The sequence below is a fragment of the Natrix helvetica genome (assembly GCF_964273705.1).
Source record: "Natrix helvetica genome assembly, chromosome: 1".
NCBI lineage: Eukaryota > Metazoa > Chordata > Lepidosauria > Squamata > Natricidae > Natrix > Natrix helvetica.
This window is the reverse complement of record NC_138548.1, coordinates 304012128-304032222: the sequence shown is the minus strand read 5'-3', so window position 1 is coordinate 304032222 and position 20095 is coordinate 304012128. Positions and strand designations below refer to the sequence as shown.

Here is a 20095-nt window from a genome sequence, read left to right as displayed (position 1 = left end):
AAACTTAGGACATCACATATGCGTTCTTTTAATTTTAATTTTATTAGAATTCTTAAACATAATAATATATTAAACATAGTTAAACATATAAAATGAATAAGGTAAAGGTTCCCCACGCACATATGTGCTAGTCATTCCCGACTCTAGGGGGTGATACTCATCTCTGTTTCAAAGCCCTGTCCGAGTACGTCTCTGTGGTCATGTGGCCGGCATGAAGGCACACAGAACGCTGTTACCTTTCCACCAAAGGTAGTTCCTATTTTTCTACTTGCATTTTACATGCTTTCGAACTGTTAGGTTGCCAGAAGCTGAGACAAGTAACAGAAGCTCATTCCGTTACACGGCACTAGGGATTCGAACTACCAGCTTTCTTATTGACAAGCTCAGTGTTTTAGCCACTGAGCCACCTTTTTATAAAAGTGAATACAAACTACAAAAAAAAATATAGTGCAGAAAATAGATAGAAAAGAGATGATAGATAGATAGATGATAGATAGATAGATAGATAGATAGATAGATAGATAGATAGATAGATAGATAGATAGATGATAGATAGATATGGCAGAAGAAAAGAACTATTTAAAGAAGACTTCCTCTTTGTCACAACAAATGTGAACAATTTTAATAACTAGTCACCTGTTCTTAAAATACAACAAAAAAGCCTCTTCATCCCATATCTCATCTCCTATCTATATATAGATCCTTACAATCTTGACATTCAGTCCTGGTCAGCAAAAGTTCATTAAGGGTTGCCAGAAATAGCAACATATCTATTTTAATCTTGATCAAATAAACCCACTTTAAATTCCTTTCTTTTATTTTTAACATTATTGATCTTTAATCTCTTCAAATAACATTCTAGAACTTGTTTTCCTTTCATTTTTTTTGTCCCTTGTCACATATTGGAAATATTTTAGAGATATCATCCTACAACCATAGATTATTAGTATGTTATTTTTTCTAGATGGAAATTTATAATATAGCACATTAAATTAATGTTTTGCCAGTTTTTTCTGGAAAGCATTTATTTTAACTATTGCTATGATGGCCATTTTCTTTGAATCTGCTTTTATACATCTACGAATCAGTTTTTCATTTTTCCCCAAATATGGAAAAGTTGTGTTGTCTCCGCCTTGACAGCATATGTATCTATCTTTGTGTTATGATGGGTGAGCGGACAGTGCAAAGTTTCTTGTAACCCTGTAATTGAAAACTGTTTCCTTGAACATAGGTCAGACCAGTTCCCCCCCCCCCAAAAAAAACCTCTGCTTTTTATCACCATTAATATAGCTGACTGTGTCTGAAAATGGCTTCCTTCATTTTATTTTATTTTTCTATTAACTTAAAACTGCTTTGTCTAGTGTTTTTTACCCTACTTCAATATTCTGTTTCATCAACAAAGAGACTACTAATTTCCTTCTAGGGGTAGAGGGCCAAGAAGTCTCCTCAAATGGATGACAGGCAGAAATTCAGTTGGTGCAACTTTACCTGGGGCAACAGCATCTGTTTTGCATGACTTCATCTGCCTGGCAGTCAGTACTTCAGCCAGTTTTTTCATTTAGACATTATATACAAACTTCTTTTCTTGTGCAGTTTCGCTTCCTGAAAAAGAATATGAAAAGGGGACCTTTATTCCAGGGGTGGAAAGATTAGACAATAGAGTTAGCTTTAATATTAATTTTATAGTCTTGACTTTCCTCGTCACTTCTTCATAAGCTTAATTGCTAATGAAAATTTATATTGTTAGGCAGGAAGGACAGATTTCCCGAATTTCCTTTCACATATACTTTTAATGAGTCAACGGAAATCAAGTCACAAATAACCCTCAAAGTCTGCTTCTTAGGCAACAGAAAGGAAGTGGAACAGCATGGATGTCATAACTATTTCAACTAGGGATTATTTTCTGCCAGGGAAATCTGAATCTTCTTGAGCAAGCATGTAAGAAAGAGGGGAAAAAACCTCACAAATACTGAGCTGCTCAGTGGAATAATAATATTTCACCAATTACAGATTTCCTACTGGAACTATGATATGAGAAGGACTTAATTTAAATGACAGCCAAACTTGCTGTTTACTCATTGGGGGTCTTCTGTGTGCCCCATATTGTTTAAAGAGAAGGCAGCTGTTTTAAACAGATGGAGATAAATGCATACAACATTTTAAAAAAATGTCTTCAACTAAGAGTAGAAGTGAAATGTTGATGGATTTGGAAGAAAAATCTTGGCTTAACCATAAACCTCAATTTGATATTTTTAGGCCAGACACTCCTGGCATTGCAGAGTAGATGGAAAAGAAGAGGAAAGAGATTATATCTAGGTCAGGGGTGTCAAACTCACATCGTCACGGCAGTGTCATGTGGCATATTGGGACTTTCCCCCCCTTCGCTAAAACAGGCGTGAGCATGGCCAGCGCATGACACATCCAGCCTGCGGGTTGGAATTTGATAGCCCTGATCTAGGTGCTTCTATTTAACTTTTCTTGCCAGTAACTAACTTTCTTTTCTAACTCTTCATGCCACTGGCAGCTACTGACAGAAGTCATAGCAAAGCCTTGGAACTATTTCTTTTTATTTTATTTCATTTCATTTCATTTCATTCAATTTATTTGCTACCCGGCTCACTGTAAAGTGACTCTGGGCAGCTTACAATATTAAAAGCAATAAAACCATGAATGACATCCAGGTTGTTCAGCAAGTCATTGAAAGGCAGAAGAAATACACCATGCCTCTGTACTTTTATTGACTACAAAAAGGCATTTGACTCAGTATTCTAGCAAGCAATAATTAAGACAATGCTCAAGGAAGGCATAGACACTGCTTACATAAACTTACTACACTCAATGTATAAAAACAATGGTAACAATTTACTAAGTGGAAATCAACATAAAGCCATGAAAATTGTGTGTGTATGTGTTCTTTTTTTATATAACACATCCATATCCATCCATCCATCCATCTATACACACACACACTAAAAATACAGATTGTAACTAAATGACAGGGAGAAAACAATTCACTGTTGTTTATATTATATAACACATCCATATCCATCCATCTATATACCCACACACACTAAAAATATAGATTGTAAGTAAATGACAGGGAGAAAACAAGCAGAATGTACAGGGGGAAGATGGGATCTTCTGTTGGTCCATTAACCACCTCCATCATGATACTCCCCCAATTAGGGCCTCAAGCCAACTGTTTGTGGCATAAGTGAAAATATTTGTATTGCCTAGTCTTTTGATTTATAGAAAGGGGTGTCAAACTCAATTTCATTAAGGGCCGCATCAGGGTTGTGTTTGACCTCGTGGTGGTGGTGGGGTATGGGTATGTGTGGGGCTGGGGGCTTGATCAGGGTGGGCTTGGCCAGATCTACATCACTCATCAAGGCTCCATTTTTGGCTGCGACGGCTTCCTACAGACCTTTGCCAGTGAAAATAGAGCTCAGGGAGGCGTTATGCGGCCTGCCTGGGATCCATTTTTACTGGCAGAGGGCTGTGTGATTAAAAATGGAGCCAGGTCAGGCCACGAGTGACTCTCCCAAGCTCCATTTTTGCTGGCAGAGGCACTGTGGGCTGGTCCTTCACTGTTTCCAGGGCAGGCCCACGGGCCAGATCTAAGCACCCTGTGGGCCTTATCCGGCCCCCGGGCCTTGAGTTTGACACCCCTGTTCTAGAACATTTTACAGAGATGTTGAGATTCATAATTCATCAACAACTGGAGGACCACAGGTTCCCTAATTATAGATCCTTTAATGAGACTATCTGATTAGGAGAAAGTATTTTCCACTCTTGTCTTCCTAAGGACCCAGCTTCCTCACAGAAGGGAAACCTCCATCAAAAGAAAGGTGTCTTTTGACCAGTGGTGCAGCTCACTTGGACAGACATGGGAGCCAGAGAAATCAGCTATGAAATCAGCAGAGAAAGGCCCAGCCACAAACACCTTTCAGAAGAATATTAGACATTAGAATCCGGGGTATCCATTCTTCATATTTTAAAACTATTTATGTTGATAGTGCAAAAAGCTGGAGATAACATTTCATACACTTGCTTTATTATTTTCTTAATAAAGTATCATTGTGCTAAATAACACAATGCTTAATGTTATCAGAATAGTGGCAAAATTAATTTTAGTTAGGTCAGCTTAAAATATAAAATTTTGTGTACACAAAGAGTTGTTTTTTTCTGAATGAATGCTGTTCTTTTTTAAACTATATCTAAGCAGTCTCCCATCCCATAGAATTAAGCAAACAAGACTAATTTTTGTTTAATGGATCCAGTGCTTATCCAGTGGTGGGTTCCGGATCCTGGTGCAACTGGTGCAGTGCAACGGGGCCAGGCATCCACCACATGCACGTGTGCAGTGCGCGCATGCATACTTACCACCCGCAACGCTCCAGCTGCTCGACGGAGCGTTGTGCAGGCGCCATACGCTCCGTGCACGGAAGCCCCGATCACTCAAATACAGGTAAGGACGGTGGGCAGGCAGGTGGGCCCTCTGGAGCACCATACCGGAACGGTACCTGTGCTCCCAGCAGGCACCGGTAGGCCTTTACCGGGGCGTCCCGGTCGTATCCCACCACTGTTATGATCCTATGTGAGATCTGGGCATTTTTCAGCCCTGGAGCCACATCTGGCAGTCTGGCTGTTCCTGTCTGGCCTGCATGAGGTTAATTGGAAATTAGAAATCAAATGTAAATGCACACAATACAACTGCATTGCTTTTATTTTGAAGTTGGCTGCTGTTTTTTCCCACAATTTATGTATGTGTGTGTGTTCCTACACACCTTCACAGTAATGTGTTGGTTCTATTGGTTTGGCCCTACACAACAGTCCCAGTTTTTCAAGTGAACCCTTGGGAAAATTAATTGCCCACCCCTGTCCTATAAGTACAGGGACTTAGCTAAGTAATTTATTTTAAAATTATAGTTTAGATTTTGTGACTGTGGAGGAAAAGTTTTAAATTTGTTACTCTTGTTCAGCTATTTCCCAGATGTTTCCTGCAGTTTGACAGATGTACCATTTACCAGAGAGATCTCCTCTTGAGAGTTAGAATGTTATGGACACGGTTGCTATAGACAATGGCTATAAAATCAGTATCTGGAATACATTCGTACGTTTGCTTTTAGTTGAATAAGATTTCTTCCCAGACTACAAATGATTTGATTTTCTTTTATAGTATTATAACCTACTACATGCTCCTCATACAAAAAACACTACCATTGATTCTTTTTAAAACTGCCAGTTATTAATATATTCAAGACAAGGGTAGTTTTCATAGTGCTATAAATTTCTCAGAGTAGTTTTGGTTTTTATTACAATTCAGTACTGCAAATATTGATTTTCTGATCAATGTTAGCAATTCTATCCTTCCATAAGTCCATCTGAAATTAAAATTCAGAGGCAGCAATATATCTGTACCTTTGTTGGCCTTGAAAGCTAAGCAGATTTGGAATATGATTAATACTTGGATGGGAAGCCAGGAGGAAATCTCAGAGCTGTAAGATAGATTTGGAAGTTGAAAAAAGCCATCCTGAAGAAAGCAAATCACTTCCATACTGTGGCCAAGAAAACTACATGGAAAGGAGCTGCCTAGTTTGATCTAAAGTAGATCTTGTTCATATATTTTTGTGTGTGTGTTATCAAAAGTTGTTAAATCGGAGGTGTTACGTGGCATTCGCTTGACTGTTTAAATTCTAAAGTAAGTCCCAGAACACTTTAGTTCTTCCTTTTCTACAACTTTCTCTATTTATGGTCTCACAAGTTCTTGCTTACAGACAAATTATATTTCTTGCAGATCTTCCAATGCACCATGATGGTTGCTACATTGCAATGCCATTGTTTGTAGTCAGTCTGTGCCATTTTCTTGCAGCAGCTAACTAGGTGTCCCGCTGTTTCTTCAACCTCTTTGCAAAAGCGGCACTTGCTGTCTGTTGCTGCCTTCTCATTTCTGGCTTTGTATGCATTTGTTCTTAAGGCTTGGTTTTGTGCAGCCAGAATTAGCACCTCTGTCATTTTCTTCAACTTTCCTGCGCTTTGCCCTTGCCAGACTTTCTTGTTATGTGCTTTGCCTGCTAATTTCTTTTTTTATGTACTCATTTAAGACAGCCAGGGGTAGGATTTGGAGGTTCTCCGAATGGGCCATAATGTTAGCTATGGGTTTTCCCGAACCCAGGCAAACCAGTAGCAACCCACCCTTGGTTTATTCTTCCAAATGCTATTCAGGCTGATTATTCTCTGAGGACAACAAGGTTAAATATTCTTCTAGAAACAATATAGAAATAGTTCAGGAGAATAGACATAATGTGCTACCTATACAGTGTTATCTATTAAGTTTATGGCTTCACAACCTCTGCCCTAGGTCAGTTTGTATTGATAATGCTAGGTTTTGTATTGGTAATGCTAGGTTTATGCCATGTTCTTATTTTTACAGAAATTCCCACAACTATACAAGTAGTCCTCTGTTACATCCCTGCGGCTGCTACGGCCGTGGAATGTCAGCTGGCAGCAAGAGACTCCTGATTGGTCAAGACGCAGCAAGCCCTCAGCGGAAAAAACAGAGTTCGTTGATTGGTTGTCCATTTGACAGCCGTGGTATAAATAGCTGTCAAACAGGCTCGCGTTGTTCCGTTTTGCCTGTTCTCTTTCAGAGTTAACAGTAAAGTTTAGTTGCTTGCACCAGTCACCTCAGTCATTATTACTCGCAGAATCCACTACAAAAGTGGCGACGAGGATGGGATTTGAATCCTGTGATTATCCTCTCAGAAGATCTTACGGAACAATACTAGCTATTTATACCACGGCTGTCAAATGGACAACCAATCAACGAACTCTGTTTTTTCCGCTGAGGGCTTGCTGCGTCTTGACCAATCAGGAGTCTCTTGCTGCCAGCTGACATTCCGCAGCCGTAGCAGCTGTGGGGATGTAACATCCTCAACTTACAATCATTCATTTAGCAACTGTTCAAAATTCAAGTACTGAAGAGTAATTTGTGGGTGGTCCTGACACTTGCCACCATTGTAGCATCCTCAAGGTCATGGAATTGCAGTTTAGATGCCTAGCAACGGACATGTGTTTGCAATGGTTGCGGATTCCTGGAGTCGCAGGATTGCCATTTGCAACCTTTCCAGGTCGACAAGCAACATCAATGGGGGAAACTCTATTCACTTAATGACCATGTTATTTGTTTAGTGGCTGTAGCAGAAAAAGTCATAAAAAGGACCTGGTCATGTAATGACTCACCTAGCTGTTGCTTAGTAATGGAAGTTCTGGTCCCAGTCATGGCCATAGGATGAGGATTACAGTGCTGTTCTGATTTTTAAAAAGGCGGTGTAAGTGATTGTTCCCTTATGTACAATGCATTTATTTTGCAGTGAAGCCTGAGGAGGACTGTTTGGTAGCAATCATCTTGGTAACTTACGTGCAAATTGATCCTACTTAATATAGATTGCAACTGTGTACATCAGCTCTTCTTGGAGTTATAGCTGAGCAAGCAGTGTCTTTAACTTGTTCTTTTTGTGTTTCTCCTTTACTGAAACGGTAACTGAATAGCCGAGGTAACAGTAACGGTTTATTCTGCTCAAGATACGATGTAACGAACTTAACGACTCTCCATCTGACAGCCCTTTTACAGCTGAGCTGTCAGACAGTTAACCAATAGAATTGTTTACGTTTCCCTCGAGCCTGCACGGACGCAGGAGCCAATCGGTGGACACAACAGTTCTTTTAATCACTGCTGTATTACATTAATCCATGCTGGAAGATATATCTTCTCAGCAAGGTTATGGCTGCCATAGTTCTGCAAAAGTCCACATTATGACCGGAGATTTCTGTACCTTTCCTGATATCTAAGGGTCATCCAATATATTTTCCTCCCAATCAAGGGTTGTGTCTGGGGGTTGTAATGCCTAAGATGAATACTCATCCCATTTTTTTTTCAATTTACTTTAGAAATATTATTTTTGATAGGTTTTGTTGTTTATATTAGCCTTTTCAAGAGGAAGAAATAATGCCTTGAATTTACAAATATACTCTTAACAATGTATGACATAGCTTCCTTTTCTGAAAGTACAATATAGTTTTCCTTCTTTCCTTCCTTCCCTCCCTCCCTCCCTCCCTCCCTCCCTCCCTCCTCAATTTTCAGTTGGAAAATGGATATGGTGTTTAAGTTGGCATTTGAATTGAAATTATATATGAATTCAGAACATTTCCAGAACTGTTGCTATGCTAGCTTTTTCTGTGAAAGGAACACAAAAGCTTTGTAAAGATGTCACAGGCCTTTTTGCTGAATATATGCTGACAATACAGTGCCAAGTTACTGTATTCACAAAGGATCAGACAGACCAGCTTATGTACGGTATGTTGTATTGTCCAAAGGTAGTCGTACATTTTGTTGCTGTTTAAAAAAGTGCTCACTTGCAGTGAATGTGAGACTTTAAAAAAAAAACAGCGGGCAAACCTTGCCTGGCAATTGAAAAGAATGGGAAGAAAAAGTCACGTGGCCACTCTAGGCAGAAGGCCAAAATTGCTATTTTTCTCTCTCTACCCTGTGAATTACAGTAAACCCTCCCTATCTCAGGCTTGTCTTGGGGACTGGAAGCATGCCTGCCTCTGGCTTCTCTCTCTCTCCCTTTCCCCTTCCCCTATCTCTTAGCCACTAGCTAATCGGTCTCCATGGCAAGAGGGAGTGCAAAGTTTTCTTTTTCCCTGGGAAAGAGAGAGCCTGCCTGACTCCCTTGGAGGGAGACTCCCTTCTGCTATCCTTGCTCCGGAAAAGAAAAGGAAGAACAGCCACTACAAAAGGACGGTGCCCATCCTCCCTGGTTTGCCCGCCTGCTTATGTGCAGCTTTCCACACACACACACACACACACACACACACACACACAGAGAGAGAGAGCGAGAGAGAGGCAGGGGCTCTTATTCTGACAGGGCCTTCTGCCTGCTGAGCTGTTTGTGCGGGGAGAGACCTTGCCAAGTTTGTGAGGCCCAAGGCTTTCTTGTGGGAGGACGCAGGGCTGTCTTCATGCTCTTTGGCAATGATTAAAGTGAGGTTAGTACAAAAAAGAAAAGGGGGGGCTCCTTTTTCACCCCCGCTCTTTGTTTTTCAAACTAGATCGTGCTGTTTAAAACCAGATGGCAGTGCCACATTTTCAGCTGCAATTCATTTAAGCTCTTAAGTGTTGTACAAAGAAGTGTGAGAGTGGATCAGTAGCTTACTAATGCAGGGGGGGGGGGGTTGTGGGGGAGGGGAGAGGGAGGAGCATAAGGGAGGCAGCCCTTCTTTTCTTCCCAAACATATACCAGCTTCATATTTCCAGCGCCTTTAGTTACCTTCCTCTGCCCCTGAAAGGAAAAAACAGGACACCGAGAGCAACCTTTGAGCAGCAAATTTTTTTTTTTTTTGCCTGATTTTAAATACACAACTCATGGTTATTGCTTTTTCTGATTGGCTCAGATGGCAAAGCAGTGTTGTTATTGCCATGTGACCCGCTTGAGCATGTAATTCTGCATTTTTCAGTCTAGGGTGAGCAGCTGTGTGGTCCTTTGAGCAGATTCACATACTACTTGTCCTGCCCAGAAGTTCATCCTTCTGATGGTTTCAGCATGGCTACAAATGTTTTCCCCTGTTTGGAATACATGGCTTGGCCGTGCAATGTATATAGCTCTCCTGGGCCCTCCCACGCCTCCCACAAACCACACTTCAAACATGAGTGTACATCTGATGTTCCATGTGGGTGGGGATCTTATCTGGGTGGAGGAAGAAGCTTGGATGGTGAGGGTAGGCAGCTGTGGGCTTTATTCATTCTCCATAAGGGACCTTAAAGCCCTGGATAAGGCCCCTCTGAATTGTTGAATGTAAAGAGAATAAGAAAATACAAGTCTGCAACATGAGATCAGTACTAGGAAAGGAAGTTTATTTTGACACTTTAGTATATGGGCTAAGTTGAGAATAATCCAAAGCAGACTTCGGAAGAGCTTGTACAAACCCATTTAAATAATTGAGAAGCAAATGCAGTGTCGTCAAGAGGTCATATCAAATTTGAGGTACAGAGAGTAGCCCTTTTCTTCTGCCACCGCACTGCTTCTCAAGCTTGGCAACTTTAAGAAGTGTGGACTTCAACTCCCAGACTTCCTCAACAGAAAACATGGAACTGAGTGATTGTGAGAAATGTTTTGTGTGTTTTTGAAATATTTCTTACGAGTGAAATTTATTATATTCTGTATTTGACCACTTCCCTTTGTGGGATTTTGAAGAACTTTTTTATTGCTGCCTCAGAGTGGAATAAATTAACAACACCATGTTAAAGAAAACATCTTTTCCGGTAGACTCGAGGGAGGGGAGACTCCTGGGATATTGTCACAGCCTGATTGGTCCAGAAGACTGAGGGAAATCTCTTTTAACCTCCTTCTTTCCCTGTAGTTCCCAGTTCCTCTCAGTCTTTGGTCCAAGAACTGTATGAGTTCCCAGAGTGAGTAAAAATTTATATTAATTAGATATATATTGGCTATTCTAAATTCCAAATTGGAATTTAGGCAGCTGTTATGGTTGCGCAATTGGCAGATGGAACCCAATCTTTTTGGTAAATGTTTGGATCCCCTTCTCATAGAGAATAGGGACAAAAGAAGGTCTTGTCAACCAACACCAAGAAGACGGACAATCGTCCGTCCTCGTACCGCAGGCAGTCCTTCAGGGCCCCTGAACCAGAGAATCAACAACAGATAGGTTCTAGATCAGGTTTTTCCAGGGGCCCTACTACCAGGACAGAGGCAGGTTCCAGGGCCAGTCCACTTCCGCAAGGGAAATGACTCCAATCTGAGCATTCCCATAGGAGGCTGCCTGAAACTGTGTGCGGATCTGTGGGATCGCATGACTTCAGATGCCTGGGTTTGGTCCACTATCCGGAACGGACTCTGCCTGGAGTTCCTTTCCTTGCCCCCGACCTTCTTCTGAACCTTTCCGCCACCCTGGGATCCAGAACGTCGTCATCAGATGTCCCTAGCCATCCAACATCTGCTGGACATCTGGGCAGTGGAACCGGTCCCAGTAGGGGAACACGGGTGGGATTACTATTCCAAACTTTTTCTTGTTCCGAAGAGCTCGGGGGGCTGGAGAGCAATACTGGACCTCAAGTGTCTCAACTGCTTTCTGGTGTACAGACTCTTCAAGATGCCCTCTCTCAGGTCCATTCTGCAGAGCATCAGGCTGGGGGACTTCCTAGCGTCAGTGGACCTGACAGAAGCCTATCTCCACATCCCTATCCTTCCCGCTCATCGCAGGTACTTCGCTTCTCCCACAATGGGCTCCACTTCCAATATAGGGCCCTCCCCTTTGTGTTGTCCTCGCCCCCGCGCACGTTCACGAAGGTCCTGGTGGCATTGGCGGCTCACCTGCGCTCAGTTCCGGTGAGACTTCAATGTTACCTTGCTCGTGCTTGTGCAAGCCCCTCTTAGGCTCGGGCTGTTTTAGACCTAAAGCTAACCATCCGAATCCTGCAGACCCTGTGGCTTTCCGTCAATTTTCCCAAAAGCCACCTCTCACCCACAACAAGGATCTTACATCTGGGGACGGTGATAGATTCCATAGAGGGCATGGTTCGTCTATCCTCAGACCCTCTGGTCAACCTCCAGCCCCTGGCAAGACAGGTTCTCGCAAGGCGGTCAGTTTCCATCCTGACCTTGTCCCGCCTTTTGGGCAAGATGGTGTCGTGCATAGGGAATTTCCCCTGGGCACAGCTTCATTCATGGACTCTGCAGTGTGCCCTCATCCCGTTCCAGCGAAAACGCCTGAGCAACTCCCCACGCCTCATCCACCTGCCAGCGGATGTGCAGCTATCTCTGTGGTGGTGGCTGTCCCCAGCAGTTGGACCCGGTCGTACCTTCGCCACAATATAAACTGGCTGGAGCTGAAGGCCGTCAGAGTGGCTCTCCGCCAGTTCAGAGACACAATAGAGGGCCATCACGTTCTTCTGTTGACGGACAATGTGGCCACAAAGGCCCACATAAACCGCCAATGTGGGACTCACTCCAGAGCCCTTTGGCTGGAGGCACTGAAACTAAGTTCCTGGGCAGAGAGACATCTCGCATCAGTGATGTCGGAGCACATTTTAGGCACTTTTAACCACCAGGCCAATTGGTTGAGCCATGCGACTGTCGACCACGGGGAGTGGCAGCTTCTACCAGACCTCTTCCAGAAGATTTGCCAGAGGTTCGGTGATCCGTTGGTGGACTTGTTTGTGACCCTGTCGAATGCCCAGCTCCCCAGATTCTTCACCCGTTTTCCAGACCGGGCCGCAGAAGAGATGGATGCTCTCCGGAGCAGAGGGCCTCTGGGCCTGTTGTATGCCTTTGCCCCTTTCCCTCTGATCCCGGGGACCCTGAGGAAGGTAGTGGTAGAGAGGGCCGACATCATTCTGGTCACCTCTTACTGGCCCAGACAGACCTCGTCCAGCTCTCCATCTCTCCCCCGTGGAGGATTCCCCGGGAGGAGCTTTCCCTATGCCAGGGGGTCTTAATCCATCCGGAGCCCCAGTGGCTCCACTTGACCGCCTGGCGCTTGACCGGGGCCTCCTGAAAAGTGCCAAATTGTCCTCCCGAGTTATAGCAACTATTGAGGACCCTCCACCACTTGAATATACAAATCCACATGGGCTGCATTTGTTAAGTGGTGCGGCCCATTCAGTATTTGTCCGATGGAAGCCTCAGTCGCTCAAATTCTGGATTTTCTACAAAAAAGCCTGGATGGGGGGCTCTCCCATAACACCCTACAGGTAGTGGCTCTGGCCTTGGTCCAGCTGGGGGAAAGTCGCTCATCTTTGTCTCAACATCCCTTTGTCAAGAGGTTCCTAAGGGGGCCCACTAATTTACGGCCTCCCCTTGTTCATAGGTTCCCAACCTGGGACCTGCCTCTTGTACTTAGGGCCCTGACGGGGACTCCCTTTGAGCCCTTGTGCACAGTTCACCTTAGGTTTCTATCTCTCAAGGTGACGTTCCTGGTTGCTGTGACCTCGGCCAGATGCATGTCCAAGTTAGGGGCCCTGTCATCTAAGGATGACCTCTGCCAGTTCCACCAGGATAGAGTAATTCTGAGGTTGGATCCTACCTTTCTGCCTAAGGTCAATTCGCTCTTCCATTGAGCGCAGGAGATAATCCTACCAATTTTTGCCCGACTCCCTCCCATGAGAGGGAGGGACTTTGGCACAGGCTGGATGTGCGGCGCGCCTTGCACATTTATCTACGACGCACGTCTTCCTTCCGTACATCTGAGGCTCTCTTCATTTCATTCCAACCGGGCTCCTAGGGTGCCAGGGTTTCCTCGGCCACCATTGGCAGGTGGTTACGACAGGCCATCTCCACGGCCTACGAGTGGAGCCCTCCCCCCTCGGGGATCACGGCCCACTCCACATGGAGTGCAGCTACTACAGCAGCATGGACCATGAGGCTTCCATTCGAAGACACTTGCCAGGTGGCCACTTGGGCCTCCCCGACTCCATTTATCTGCCACTACCGGCTGGATGCCTTTGCATCGGCTGAGGCGTCCTTCGGGCATAGGGTCCTACAACAGGTAGCGACAGTCCCTTCCCCCAAGTCTTAGTTTCCCTCCCAGGGACTGAGCTTGGGTACATCCCAGGAGTCGCCTCTCCCTTGAGTGTACTGGAAAAAGAAGGTTGGTCCTTACCTGAATGTCTCTTTTCGGTAGATGAGAGGTAGGGGCGACATCGCACCCCTATTAAGACGTAATTGGTAGTCAGTCGGGGTGAGGGGCTGGGGGGAGGTTGTCCCCTGTTGTCTGTTTTTGTTTGACAATATGCTTCTACTCATGCGGCTTCGAGGAACTGGGAACCACAGGGAAAGAAGGAGGTTAAAAGAGATTTCCCTCAGTTTTCTGAACCAATCAGGCTGTGAGAATATCCCAGGAGTCGCCCCTCCCTCTCGTCTACCGAAAAGAGGCATTCAGATAAGGACCAACGTTCTTTCTCGTCAGTGTTTCTTCCTTGTTGGTCGACCACAAATAAAATATGAATATACTTATTTGTTTAGGGAAAAATGTAATTATTTTATATTTGCAAAGATTACATAGCTGTTAATGCTATACAGAATCAAGTATTACAGATGCAGAGTTCCGTTTTGTGTTCCAAATACAGAATTGAATTTCATTTACCAAATGACTTTTTTTCTATAGACTGAGAGAGCTATATATGCATATGATCAATTACACCTCGGGAAGAGGCATATCTTAAAAGAGACATGCTATCACTTTTAAGGTTTTTATGCAATTTATGAGTGCTTTCATAAATCCTTCAGAATTGCACATGCAAAAAAACGAAAGTGAGCATACTCTGAGTCCCACCCCTCAATCATTGTCATCTGATTGGACAGAAACAAACCCTCTCTGTCATAGTGTTTGCTCTCAGAAATAGTCCCCCCATGGGACCCAATTTGATGCTCTTTAAAAAGTCTCTGAGAATGTTGGGTTAACATGGATGATGTGGCTCTTATAATCTTTTTATTTGTTTATTTGTTTGTATGTTTCTTATTTGGGATATAAATCTTTTCTTTTTTATTGCTTCTTTCTGTTTTTAATGTTGTATGCCACCCAGAGCCTCTATGGAGTTGGGTGGCCTTTTAAATGTAACGAAGTTAAATCCATGCAGATTTGCCAGAGGAATCTTTGGTGCTCTCTGAGCTTGCTTGTTTTTCAGACATTTCATTACCTAACTAGGTAACATCATCAGTGCTAGTAAGTAAGGCTGTTTGCTGTCAGTTTATATTCTGGTGTTTTGACTAGCACTGATGATGTTATTTAGTTTGAGTAATGAAACATCTGCAAGAAAACAAGCAAGCTCAGAGAGCACCAAGGACCCCTCATTTCAACCCTGAGTTACAAATATCCTCCATAGATTTTCTAGAGTTCCCTAACTGTTACATAACGATAGAGGATAGCTTCTTTCCCCTTGCCCATTATTTCTTTCTATTTAGGTAGCTTCCTTCTACTGACATCCCTAGAACAATTTCTCAACCCCGGCAACTTTAGGATATATGGACCACAACTTCGACTCTACCATGCTGGCTAGAGAATTCTGGGAGCTGAAGACCACACATCATAGAGTTGCTATGGTTGAGAAAAACTGTCCTAGATTCTGGTTCATTCTCAGAGTTATGTAACTACAAAATGCAATATAGGGCCCATGGAGCCTGCACTTGGATGATTATCCTTAAGGTCTATACAGTAGAACCTCGGATCACAAAACGCTTCTGACCACGACCAGATCAGGTGCCAACCAAAAATTTCGCATTTTTTTTGCATCTGGTCGCGAACAAATACTTGTGTGGCGATCAAACACAGCCGCAGCGATTTTCCCTTCTGCGCCTTTTTTTTTTGGATTGCAACCAAAGTCCTAGAATGGATTTTGGTCATGACAGGAGGTTCCACTGTACTCTGTAAGCAGGGTTAGAAACTAGCTATTTGTTTTACATTGAGATTCCTGTACAAAAATGCAACACAGAAAGGACAGCATTGACCGGAAAATAAATGATGGGTTTCCCTTTCTGGCTTGTTCCATTTGGTAGAAACCATTGCTATGCATTCAGTTGGCACAACAACATCAATTAAGACCCTCGGCTGCTGCTTACAGCTTGGAGGAATGGGGCTTCAGTGGGTGTCTATGTGGTTAAGTGCAGTTGAATCCAGATCTTCCCCTCCCAAACACACATGATGTTTATTTTGTATGCCAGAGGCTGCCTTTTGTTCCCTCAAGACCCTTTGGCTTATGATTAAAACCTTTCTTTTTCACATCTGTGATCCTTGCCCTTCTATCCATGTATGTATGTATGTATGTGTGTGTGTGTGTGTGTGTGTGTGTATGTGTGTATATGTGTGTGTATGTATGTATGTATGTATGTATGTTGTATTTGTACTGATAAATAAATAAAGGGAGACTATATATATATGTTTTCTGAGGTTTTCGCGGGTGTTTGTATGTATGTCTTTGGTTGTTCGGGTTTTCTCCCGCGTAGAATTGGAAGTATCTTCGATACTTCCAATTCTTCGAAACGTCGTGAAGATACTTCCAATTCTACGCGGGAGAAAACCCGAACAACCAAAGACATACATATATATGTGTGTGTGTGTGTGTGTGTGTGTGTGTGTGTGTGTGTTGTATTTATACTGATAAATAAATAAAGGGAGACTAGTCTTGGTCTTCTGTGATGAGCCGAAGGACAGAAAAAGGGAGTAGTGACCTTCCTCCCATATTTAGGCATACCAGGGGTTGTAACACAAATACACACACACACACACACACACACACACACACACATATATATATATATATATATATATATATATTTCATAATATCAAAGTATGCTCCTTTTTTGTTTATCTCATTTTGTCAGGACTTCTGTTTGTTATGATCAGCACAGATTCCAAAAATATCTTTTCTTTAAAAAAGTAGTAGAAAGGATGTGTCTTCTGTAGCAACTACAATCAGCAACTACATCCTGTTTTGTTACTCCCCTTGGATGTGTTATATGCTTATTGGTGGTGGTTGAATGGGCAAATTGATAAGGGGACCTTTATTGCACAGATGCTTCTTAGTGCTAAAAGTTGCATGATTCAAATATGTGGATGACTCTCATTGCACATTTTTCTACTTAAGCATGGAAAAACTACATCGGCCTCACAAATAGGGGCTAGTAGCCCAATATATAGTAAAGGTGCTCTGTGGAATATCATAAATATATGCCATCTCCCCCCCTCCCATCAGATTCCCTCAGAAAGTAGAAAATCAATGTGCTGGATACTCGAGGCAGATCTCATATCAGAGCAGTGAAGTATCTACGCCTCTAGGAGGTTAAAAATTAGTCATTTGTATCTTTGAGAATATTGCTAAATATGTATCATCATTTGGAGAAAGATGTAATTCCAATATGTATTTGGTTCTAAGTGAAGGAGGGCAGATTGTTATTTGATTCAGCGGGGCAGTAATAGAGCACTGATAAATTCTTAATTCTTGATATGACACGATGAGCCTGCTTCGGTAAAAATGTAGTCACGGTGTGGCATGGAACAATTCTCAATTTGTACTTTAAACATCATGAGAAAAATGGAGGGAGGGATTTGGGAAGAATTTGTTAGCATTTCAGTGATGGTGTATGTTAACTGGCCTCCTTAAGGTGCAGCATGGGGACAAAAAGTTTTTGAACAGTTTAAAACAATTTCTCAAGATAACTGAGCTGCAGGGACTGAATCTATTTAACTGATTGGAAAGTTTTTGTAATGTTATTTTATAGATTTATTACTGAATCCTACTTCCTTAATAAAAATGAATCATATTGTGCTTAAAAGAATCTCACCATCTTAAACCCTAAAGTTGACTTCCAGTAAACCTTTTCTCAACTACATTGCATTTTTATCTCAAAGTAGCACAATTGGTCTCAGGATATAAAATCATACAAAATAAAAGAAATAAGCATTATCCACAGATTGTCCCTTTTTTTGTCAGGATGGTGGTGCATTGTAGCATTGTGCTACAAACTTTACCCTTGTAAATGTGCCAACAGCATTGTTTGCACCACTCTGACTTCTGTAGTTTTGCAGACACTCCTGCAACTAGGTGTAACTTAAGCCATTCTTTACTCAGATGATGTATGGTGACTAAAACATTGAAGAATCATCCCAGTTATTTGGAGCATTTTTCAATGCACCTGTTTTTGGTTCTTTTTCCACTACTTGAAGAAAATACTGGTCTGTAAGTTGTGTATTTTATATAAAATAATAACACTATTCAAAGCTTTTCAGTTTCGCCTTTGCTCTGATAGGGTGTTTTTTGGGGAATGGATTATTCACAGCTTCAACTGCTGGATTTCTTTTAAATTACTGCTTCAGGTACTCTTGGATTATTAAGTAGGTAAACTTTTCATAACTATACATATAAACAAATCAAGTTACTGTTTCTTCAGCTATTTATAAGAATCATGTTATTGAAAACGTTAATCTTAATTTAAACCCAAATCACAATTGCAACTTTCTCCTTGTAAAAAGTTTCTCTATACAGACTTTTTTACTTCCTTAGATTGGTCTGTAACACAATAGCTAATTTTAAAATAATATTTGGTAAAGGTAAAATAGTTTTCTTTGGTGGTCTAAAGAAAAAAACAAACCTTTGGCTTCATTCAGATAATAATAGCTTTTACAAACAAAAATAATACTATGGCTTTTGGTCTTATAATACCTATCACATGAGAATGTAATGCTTGTCCCTGATTTGGCAAATCAAAATTTTCTGTTTGACAGGGTCAAGATAATTTGCATCTACCACACTTTTATTCGAAAACCAGAAATAGATTTTAAATGAATTGCAACTGACTATCGAGAATGGAGATTGTGTAATTAAGTGTTCGGTCTGTTCAGGCTTATGTTAGACTGATCAGTTTGGGGTAATATAAATTTGGATGGACACAAAATGACAACAGATACAGTTTTCTGTACCTCTGTGCTGCCATGTAGTGGTCATCTAGTTTTTTGGAGTTTAGGTATGTTATTTATTTTAATTATTTAATTACATTTTATTCAGAAAGTTGGAAACCTGAAGACTTGACTTCTGGACATACCGTGTAATTGACCATTGTTTGAGCTTTGAACATGAAAATTTTTAGTGCTTATTAAGGAATAAACTCTCCCTTATAGGAAATGTAAAAATAACTCACCTTGTCCACCAAAAGCATTTTATTTAATTCTGGATTCTGTTGGTACTAGTTTGGTCAAATGTGAAATTCAGGTTTTAAATGAAACGAAAGACAATACACATACGAAATCTTTTTTGGCATTCGAGGAAGAGAATAAAAATTACTTTCCTTTCAGATATTTCACAATATTAGCTGTTGAACAAGAATGATAAATTGTGAGCAGGAAAAAAAACCCTGAATGGATTAGGTTATGGTGATTCTTCTCTAGGAACTGGAGAAGAAGGAAATAAACTTCCATGCATCTGTGGTTTTTCCAAGTACACTTATTGCCATTGCCTCAGTTAACTTTTTATAAGATGTATATTTTAAAATCAGACCAACCTGAATATAAGTTCTATAAAAAGACATTGCAAGATGTTTGGTTTTTGTTTTTTAGCAGCGCCTTTTTGGCTGTTTCTAAAGGAATTGTGCACTAGAAAAGAGCATAAGGAAACTGTCCCCTTTGGGGGGCCTCTTTCTCGCTCTTTTTTCCCATTTTTCCTTGAACAGTTGGCACACATAAGTTGTTTCTCCAGGATGGATGTGAATTACCATTGCTCTGTTCCAGTAAATAGAGACACGACAATTAAGAGCTCTGTAAAACAAGAATTGTTTAAGGATACTGTGTCATAACTACCATTTGAACTGTTCAGTGCATGGGCTCAAAGTATTGCTTTCAATTAAAAAGAAGAAAATCTCCTGATGTGCAGATCTAACAATCTAGATGAGTGTGTTGTGGCCGGCCGGAGCTGGCAGCAGATTCAGATAATGAGGAGGTTGGGGAGGAACATGGGCCAGTCCTGAAGTCTGGGAAAGACTCTGATGAGGGCTCTGTGACAGAGGCAGAGAGGGGGCCAGAGCCATATGCCAGTTATCAGCTGCCTTCAGAGGCAGATGAACAGCTGGAGCCTGTTTCCAGTGTGCGCATGTGCAGAGTTGCCAGACGAAGGCAACAGCTAAAGAACAGGGGTTGACTTGGCTCTCACAGGAAATAAAAGAGGAGCGAAAGGGGAGTGGAGTTTGCAAGAGACAATTAGTTCGCTTAATTAGTTCATGACTCTGAATTCCTTGCCAACTTTTTGCAGATAATCGGCCTGTCAGCTCTCCAAGCCAGATAAGGTCTGTAACTGTAAATCTTCCCTTGAAAGACTTTGCTGGATGTGAATGAGCAGAATTCACAGTAAATTAATAAAAGGGGGTTTTGTCAGGAGAAGGTGTTTGCTTCATGCTCTTGGGGAGCCTAGGTCAGAACAGAGTGCAGTTTTGGTATGTCCATTTCAACACATGATGCTTGGGAAAGATGTGGGCCCTGGATATGATTCACTGTGGAGAACAATTCAAAAATAATTCTCGCTTGAATATAGGAGAA

At 41.9% G+C, this 20095-nt stretch overlaps 1 protein-coding gene across 3 annotated transcripts in view; it reads left to right on the top strand.

Annotated features, from left to right (window-relative positions):
* VGLL4 (vestigial like family member 4) overlaps nucleotides 1–20095 on the top strand; it is a 109685-nt gene that overhangs the window by 73707 nt on the left and 15883 nt on the right. The window contains exon 1 of one of the 3 annotated variants that reach the window (XM_081934773.1): nucleotides 8930–9051. The exons of the other annotated variants lie outside the window; for them this stretch is intronic. Coding sequence (XP_081790899.1) covers nucleotides 9038–9051 — 14 coding nt within the window. The 5' untranslated portion in view covers nucleotides 8930–9037. Of the gene's footprint in view, nucleotides 1–8929; nucleotides 9052–20095 lie in introns of those variants that run through there. 3 annotated transcript variants of the gene reach the window in all.